This window comes from Aplysia californica, unplaced genomic scaffold, assembly GCF_000002075.1.
Source record: "Aplysia californica isolate F4 #8 unplaced genomic scaffold, AplCal3.0 scaffold00625, whole genome shotgun sequence".
Taxonomy (NCBI): Eukaryota; Metazoa; Mollusca; class Gastropoda; order Aplysiida; family Aplysiidae; genus Aplysia; species Aplysia californica.
The window spans coordinates 221,942-231,185 of NW_004797895.1; the positions used below are offsets into that span (position 1 = coordinate 221,942).

The 9,244-nt window shown below is 39.5% G+C and overlaps 1 protein-coding gene across 1 annotated transcript in view; it reads right to left on the minus strand.

Annotated features, from left to right (window-relative positions):
- The window catches only part of LOC101848997 (diacylglycerol kinase beta), a gene marked incomplete in the record, with an annotated part of 103,134 nt that overhangs the window by 37,716 nt on the left and 56,174 nt on the right, over positions 1 to 9,244 (minus strand). Inside the window, 5 exon segments of the mRNA XM_035972252.1 lie at positions 307 to 426; positions 1,857 to 1,931; positions 2,280 to 2,329; positions 2,771 to 2,962; positions 4,402 to 4,557. Coding sequence (XP_035828145.1) covers positions 307 to 426; positions 1,857 to 1,931; positions 2,280 to 2,329; positions 2,771 to 2,962; positions 4,402 to 4,557 — 593 coding nt within the window.

Consider the following 9,244-nt stretch of genomic DNA (forward strand, 5'->3'; position numbering starts at 1 on the left):
ATCATAATAGAAATAATTATAATAATAATAACAATAAGTAAAAAAGTAATAACAAAAACAATACTAAAAATAATCTAGAATTAATAAATCTCCCTTTCCTCTTACTCACTCACTCCCTCTCGTCAAATCCTCATGTCTGTCTGTCTCTCTCTCTCTCTCTCCCACACACACACACAAACACACACACCGTGTACAGTGCGTACAGTTTTAGAAGAACCAGCAAAGGAGTTGTGTTCATCCCCCCCCCCTCCCCCCCCCCCCCCCCGTCTTTCTCTCTCATTCATACACACACACACACACACATACAGTGTCCAGTCCCAGTAGAACCAACAAAGGAATGGTGGTCATCCCTCCTCGCTTCCACTCCTCAAGCGAGACAGTTCCGTCTGCATCGTAGTCGATCTCGATCATCATGTCTTGTAAGATCTAGGGAAGAGTGAAATGACCGAAGTTGATGACTGATTGTAACCATTTGCATGGATAGGCTGACAGGCAATGCCCGAAGATGATGACTGACTGTAATCATTCGCAATGAGGAGGCTGATAGGCTGGCAGGCAGTGCCGTGGTTGATGGTGAGGTGAAATTTGACAAAGGAAAAGTGTTGAAGACCCTGGAGGAAAAGTTGCGGGATGAGGAAGACGCGGAGACAGCAGAACACCACGCAATCATCAGGATGCAGGAAATGGGGATAGAGAAGGGAGAAGGAAGAAAGGAATGAATATCTGGAAAGAAAAGACGTTGCCATGATCAAACAACCACTGGAACAATCAGTATGGATACCTTGCAGGCTTTGGTACCTCTCTAGCTTCAACAGCACAAAGTCTGCTTCGATTATCAAGGCATCCTGGAAATAGCAGTTCACAAGAGTGTGACAAACAAACAAAAGAAGTAGAGGAAAAATTACGACAGTAAAGATTAGGGAAGGAAAAGCAGCAGTTCCCTGTTGCAGTTCAGGCACAGTTATGAGCATGACATTGATGAATCAGCCTATTTACAATTCTACTGTGCATAAGAACATGTTAATGTCCTCCTGTTAGTCACATGTGAGTATTTAGAGAATGGCAATGATGGAATAGGAGAAAGACAGCGCTATGTGCTGCAACACTGTTAGCCCTCTCCAAGCACTGAGAAGGTAAACTGGGATGAGTTGGCGTGTGGGAAGAATTATTGTGAGTCCATTATTTGAAGCCTTTTTCGCAATGTTAAATCCTTCCCTGTCGTGAATTGCTTATTGCCGCCCATGTTTCAGTTTTAGTTTGGTTAGAGTTTTCAGCACTCACAAATCATTTATGAGGTTAAAAAGGATACAACATCCCAACAAAAAGACTGACATACTCAATGAATATTCTCCCCCCACAGTAAAACTCGGGTTTTCTCCACATGATGACAAAGCTCCTAACCATTGCATCATGGACACCCTTACCACTATTTCATACTCAGATTACTATTTTTTTCTTTGTTCTGTTTGATATAAAATCAATTCCTCTGAATTTTGGTGTTTAGCCAAACTGAGTTTCTCTTAAAATTTAAGAAGTAACTTTTTTTATCCAGATGACAACCAGATTTTTTAAAAAACCGCTTCCAAATGGCTTGGTAAGTGAGGAAACTGGTCAGGTAGGTAAAAAAGATAAAAGTGTAACTGACAGGTCTTCATCCTCCTTCTCTCCCCCCCTCCCCCTTTGGCTTACTCATCAACAATGGCCCCCTTTCAGCCTCATCATGGAAGTTCTGATGGCCGAAGGGACAGCGCGTCTGCGTTTGAAGCCAAACCATTATATGGCTAGAACCCAACGGCTTCTGGATCGGAAAAGTAAAGTCAGTCTCATCAACAATGGTCCTGTTTCAGTCGACTCACCGGTTTGAGCTCTGAGACGTCCCAGCCCAGGTACTCGGCCACAGACATCATCTGGTTCACAATACACTCTATCTCCTGGGGAAACAGTACAAGTGATTGGGAGTTTTAGTTTTAGTAAAAGTTTTACAGCACTTACAACACACATACAGGTAATGTTAGCGCTGCAGATTGGAGATTGTTACTAGAGAATAGGAAAGAAAAAAAAAGAAAAAAAAAAGAAAAAGAAAAAAAGAAAAAAAAAGAGATAAAAACGATACCTAATTTTCTCTCCAGACACAAACACACACACATTAATTCTCTTTCTTTCACTCACACACACAACTATACACGCACACACAAAACCAAACACACAACCACACACACACACACAAACGAATGCACACAAATGCATACACACACACTTACACACAAGCCAGTACTTACACAAGAGTCCAGAAGGCCATTGCCATCCGTGTCATAGAGGCGGAACATAACTGGGAACAAGACAGTGGGATTTCTTTATTAAAGACAACACACTGGCTTACTTCATTACACGCTATGTAGACAACACATTGGCTTACTCCATTACACGCTATGTAGTGACACACTGTAATATTTCAGTTCATGCTTTATATAACTGAATTTGAGTAAACAGTAGCATAAACACAATAACAGTCATTTAACGTTGGGAAAGAGTGGGGCAGACAGATAGACAGACAGAAACAACAGAGAAATAAGGAAAAAAAGGGGCTTACAAGAGTTTGAAAGTCCAGATCATTATCATTATCATCATTAGTACTATCATCATCGATGTTATCATTATGATCGTAATTATTATCTTCATTATCATTGCAACAGGGGCAATTAGGACAATCACTATCATTACACATCAATCCCCCCCCCCCCCCCCCCCCCCCCCCGGGAAAGCCCCTTACACTCCAGTTTATCCTGTGGCCGGCCCGCCTCCAGCAAAGACAGGTAACAGACCAGGTCCTTCAGGTAAATGTGGCCAGTTTTGATTTCTAAGCTCATGGATCGGTTCCGCACCGCCTTCAGGTCTACGTTGGTACGCAGTAGGGAGGAGTTGGACTGGCGGATCCAGGGGTCGCTGCCGTCCAGAAGGGGGCCTGGCAAAAACAAATACATAGTTTTTTCAGTTTAGTTTTAGTGAGTAAGAGTTTAACGGCACTTGCAACAAAATATTGGCTACAAAAGTGCCAAAGATTAGAGGTGTTTTGGTAGTTAGAGTTTTACTGCACTTGCAACACATATTGGCACATTCAACACAAATAGGTCATATAAGCCCTAAAAATCTGAGGTGTTACTAGAGAGCAACATACAAAGAAAAGCAGGAGAGATAGTGACAAGAGATGCTTGATTGGCAAGATGGAGCAGACAACACCAGAGCGCTCGGCTTTCCTTGATTATATCTGTCCCCGTCGTTTCACGCAAGAAAAATTATGAAATTGTGTAAACTGAGCCCAAAAATTTGACATTATGCTGTAGGGCCAATATTTTAGCCTTTCACGTCCCCAAAACCTGACTAGTTTTAGGTTCGACTTTCTGGCCAATTGGTGATGCACGGGTAGCAGTTTTTCCCCGTGCACTGATGAGTACAAACAAGATCGACTGGAGACTAAAAACTCAACGTGAGAAGAGAGAGCGTCAGTCCTAGCAGTAACAGAGACAACACATAGCAGTCGCCGGGCGCCCAGGGACCCACGAGATCTACGCCGTTGGAAGTGAAAGGTAACATAAGATAAAAACTACAATGCGATTCTGCTAATTTTAACCAAGAATGATAAAGCAAAATAATAAGAAATTATGCAAAAAATGATCAAATTTTGCTAAATTATGCGGGGGTGCATAAAACCACGGGGACAGTTATATGAGAGCACAGTGACAAGATGACGGTTATTTAGTGTTGAGAACCAGAAAGGCAGAGACAGGCAAGAAACATTACAGGAAATGTAAAAAAGTAGGACTGGCAACAGGCATCCTTTAACTATTCGTTGAGTTAAGGAGAAGAACATGCAAAAGCTAATTTTACAGAATGAAGGACATAAACTGGAAAACACATCTAGCAGGAGACAGGATAATAAAAGGAAACTCAGTTTACAGGAGTCAGGACATAAACTGGATAACTCATTTTACAGAAGATTAACCATAAGCAGTTAAACTCATTTAAAATAAGCGCGTTTGCATCATCTACATGTACCTAAACCTGACACAGGGCTAGCTTGTCATAACTGTCAACATGATGGCAGATATACAATCATACATTAAAGATCATTATCGTTTATTGAGCCGATTACCATTAGATCAAGCTGATCTTTGTGAGTAGTTTGAAGGCCCCACCGGCAGCAGCTCCTACTTCTCTGCTATCCCTCTGTTGTTTCTTTCTATCTGTCTTACATTTCCCACACATAAAAATGACCGCTATTGTCATTAAACTTCTGTGTACTCCATCCTGCATCAACTGGTCATGTGAAATATCAAAATCTTCCGATGGAGACTGATCAAGCTGTCTTAGTCAGTGACATTTCTCCCCAACTGTATAACTTACCATTGTGAACGCTATGTATACTGTGATTGGACTTTTTGGATGAAGACCGCGAATGATTGGACAAATCAGGAGGGGTTGAGTCATCCGGATGATTCTTATCCAATGAGGAAGCAGCTGCCACAGCGACTGACGGGTGACTGGCTGCCGATCCTGAGCCTACAAAACCAGCACAGAAACAACAAGACATGAGGAAATGTGGACAATCATTAAAACTTTTCTTAAGGTCATCATCTACTAAAAATATTGGACCAATTAAGAGCAACAGAATTTGAGAGAATAAAACAAAGCCACAAATAATTTGAAGGCAATGCTTAATGGAAAATAAAATAAAAAACTGTTCCAAGAAACAAAAATAGTTTCAAAGTAAATCTTTACAACTCCCTTCAGAGCCCCACAACCCAAATCCCTTCACCGGCTTTGCCTGCATACCTAGGGAGAATTTGCTACCAAAACAAGCAATACAAACTCTGAAAAAAAGCAAGGCAAAAAAGAACTGATGCGAGAAACGAAAAGGGGAAAAAAAAAATCAGGCAATAATTCAAGCTAAAAATGCATGACCCACACACCTCCAAATACTGATCATTAGCAAGTTGTGGACAGAGAAAGACCATCTGACTCTCGAAAATGGCAACAGCTCATCTTAGCCCATAACGTCTAATCATAACCTACCTAAACAACTTCTCCACTGTCTACGTTTCATTTTTTTAAACGCCTATCATTGCAAACTTAAGAATGAAGGCTTAACAGTTCAAAACTGATGGTCAAATGATATTTTTCAAGGCAAATTTAATAATTCATGGGAGGCAAGACAAACTTGCACTTGCTTAATAAATATTTTAACACAACTTGCAAAACACATCAGGTAAAACTAGGCACTTTGGTCATTATCATATATATAACTTTAATTGTATATTTTATCAAAATAGAAGCTTTCCCTGAATGCCTCCTGGGAAGCTGAGAATGTTTCTGAATATGACACGGTCTGTTGGGATAATAATAAATACTAAAACACATACATCTGACTTTGTCATTAGGATTTGTACTTTACAAATGCAATTTACTATTAATATATTATTACAAAATATCAAAGAGTAACAAAGATCACATGAAAACACAAGGGGGTGGAGGGAAGGACTTGAGCACAGTAAAATCTGCAGGAGAAACAAACAAGTAAAACAGAGCCAGTGTCCACGGTACAACGTTAAACAAAGCTATATGGAGCAGCGGCATGGGTCATCAGGGTCACACACCACAAATACACAAACAATCAAACTTCAGGATCTCAGTGGAACAACATTCCAGTCAAATTTTTTTTTTTTAAAGCAACATCAGAAGTTAATGAAAAAAATGCAATGAAATTCAAGAAAAGAAAAATGAGGGGGGAAAATGTGGAATTTTTATGAGAAAATAACAGAAACAGAAACCTCCAAAAAGGTGAATAGTGAGGATATAAACGTTTCCTCAAAAAGGGCGCAACAAATATGGAACTTTTTCCAACACTTGTGAGACATTCAAGATGTTGTCCGTTTGAATGGACCTCAGTCCGACCCATCATGTAACATTGTACTGGGTCCAGATTTGCCCAGCACACAAACCACTGCCCACGGATACTTGCATTCACTATTCGAGGTAAAACCTGGGAGAGTGACTACGAAGGAAGATGTTCTCAAACTTAACACTTTTAAACATCATTACTACAAGTCTCACAGAGTGGTCCATGTCCTTATTCATTCCAAAAAGTTCATCCATTCCGGATTTGAAAATGTAGCATTCTATTTCACTGAGATGGGAAATTCGAGAGTGTAACATTGCATTTCACCGAGATGGGGTATTGGAGAGGGCAACATTGTATTTCACCGAGATGGGGTATTGGGAGAGTTTGGTGTAATATTGTATTTCACCTAGGTGGAATGGAGATCGTCCAGGCTACACCTCAGGGAAAGCGAAGTGAGCGCAGGACAAGGCATGATATCAACAATAGCAGGTGGCAGGCATGAGTAGTGGTGCTCCACACAAGCAAAAAATCTCATGCATCCCTGCCAATGTCTCTATGGCTACAGAAAACTCTTCTCCTCTCACTCACTTTACCTTTTTCTCACCCATTGTCACTTCAGGCCACTCAATCACTTGAACACAAGCTATTTCCTTCACTCTCTCTTCCTTTACCTCCCTCTCTAACCCTCACAACCTACATCTGTTCAGGTCTCACAATTTACAAAGTTTTAAAATGTTATTACATTTTTGTTTTACTTTGGTCTGCTTTTAAAAAAAAATTACTTCTCTCCCCCCCCCCCCCTCCTTCTCAGACTCCACAATAACTCTTCCACCCCCACCCCCCAACCCCCTCTCCCAGGCTGGTGTACGAGTGGACACTGGTCAATAGTGAAAACAACACCAAATCCACCCAACATTCATTCATTCCTTAACAAATGCAATGCCACTCATGTTCCAAAGTACATCAAACGAGACATGTTATACAAACAAGACTTTATGGAAACATATGTACATAGAAATATAAGTAAATGCATATGACGTTATTTACAATAGATACAATTGCCAGGAAGCAATGTTTTGAAACAGAGCATTTACATAACATTCCATCACCATAATCTCTACACATCCACTTGACATTTGGGACAATTGTCAGCAGCTTGCCAATATTGATTTTCGCTAGGAATTTTCAGTTCAAAATAACATTTTCTAATCATGTAGTTATTTCGGTTTTCCAAGAGTAAATCAATACTTCTCATAAGCTCGCTCCGGATATTCAGTTTGAGTAAAAAGAAGCACATCGGTTCCAGAGCAGTCATTTCGTGCTGGGACAGAGCCAGAAAAAAAGACAAAAACACCAGTGTGGAAAAGAAAAGAAGTAGGACCTACTCATGGCGTCCTCCACTCAACCGCGATTCCAGGCACAAGTACATTGTAAGAATTAATTTATACTATGATGTTGGAAGGAACTTTTCCTTCCCAAAAGAGAAGTTTACAACTTTTTGACAAACATTTCCCCTGACACCTACAATTTAAAAACACCTTCATTAAAGATGACCAGGGACTCATTAAATGAGAATGCAGAATATTTTTTAAAAAACCCACTTAAAAGAAGAAACTTTTTCCTAACCGTGGAACCCTCTAATCATCCATCAACAGAAGAAAAAGTCAGAAACATATTTTGGCTAGCTGCAAGACAAATGGTAATGCTGTGTATTACTATAGGTGAAGAACGGAAATGATGACACAATTTGACTCTTGATTGTATTAACTTCAGATAAACAAGTAAAAAAAGTTTTAAGAAGAAAGACAAGAAAAAAAGAAAAAGTAAAAATACAAACAACAACAACAATGATAATAATAATAACAATCTTGATAATAATAATTACGATTAAAAAGTAATTTAAACGGACTTACTGAAACCACTTTGGAAAAACAACTTACAGAGCCAGAACACTCACCTGTCATCATCTATTTTTTCAAGGTCAAGGTGTCCAAAACAAAATAACGAAACCAGAAACGAACGCACAGCCAAAGGGAGGACACTAAAAAAAAAATCATGCAGCATGCAAAGTAAGTACACAGTTACAAATCAAAGTCAAAATTTCAACATTCAAATTCATTAAGAAAAAAAAATTTGTAATTAAAAGAAAAAGACCAAATCACAAAAAAACGACAAAAGTCTGGTAATTATATTTAAAAAACACAGGTGGGGCAAACATAAGCATTCAAAAGAACAGTTCACAGCACAGAAGGAACAAAGGAACAAAGGGCATTTAAGCTTGGGTGGAGGGTTCAAATTGGAGGCAAAGCAGGACTAGAACCAGAAACTGTTCCAATGTAAACGGTCGTTATATCAAGACTGATGGAACATAAACCAGAATACAACTATTACTGTACACAGCTTTCTTTGCTTTTTTTTTTTGTTTTTTGTTTGAGTCACTCTTACACTGTAGATTCATTTTGTTTCATGTGAAGTCGCCTCTGTATAGTCATTTCTCAACTACTATTTAGAAGGGGAAAAAAACGAAAAACAAAAAATAACTCTGAAAGACTGAATTTATAATATTAAAAAAATTTATTTTTTTTAAAAGGAATTAATACAAGTCAATAAAAAAAAGCACCAGCCTCAAATGAATCGTTTACCCCTATCCGTACGTCGTGTTTTACTATAGTATCCATACGACGTGAGGAACTCTGAGCCCCACTTCCCAAAGAGGAAATTTACTCGTTAATCCGATCCGCACGCTTTGCATAGCAGTCAGTCAAAACGATCTTTCGAGAAATACTGAAAGTTTCAAAGAGATCTTTGCACTAGAAGTATTCTAAAATGTGAACAATACAACCCCTGGGGGTACAAAATGACTCCAGGCGTACGGATAGGGTTAGCTGACATTTCTCTTACCCTGTCTGTCAGGGCCAACCCAAGCTGACCAGGATAGAGCATCCCAGAAAACAGACGGACATTATATTCCATAAAGTTAACTTCCCAAAGTGGGCATTAACTTCAAAAATTCTTTATGCAACGGCAAATATTCTAACCATTATACTGTCATGAGTCTGCTGCTTTGAAAAAAACAAAACAAGGGAAATTGACCAATCGAAACAGAGGACACTGAACTAACCAAAGGTCACTATAAGCAGTAGTGTCTGCTTGTCTTTGTGTATCTGTATGTGCTTGTATAAGTATGTTTATGTATGTGTTAGTGTGTTCATGTGTGGGTGTGTGTTCATGTGTGTGAGTGTATGTTGTGTGTGTGTGTGCATGTGTGTGCATGTGTGTGCGTGTGTGTGTGTGCATGTGTGTGTGTGTTGTGTGTGTGCATGTGTGTGTGTGTGTGTCTGTGTGTGT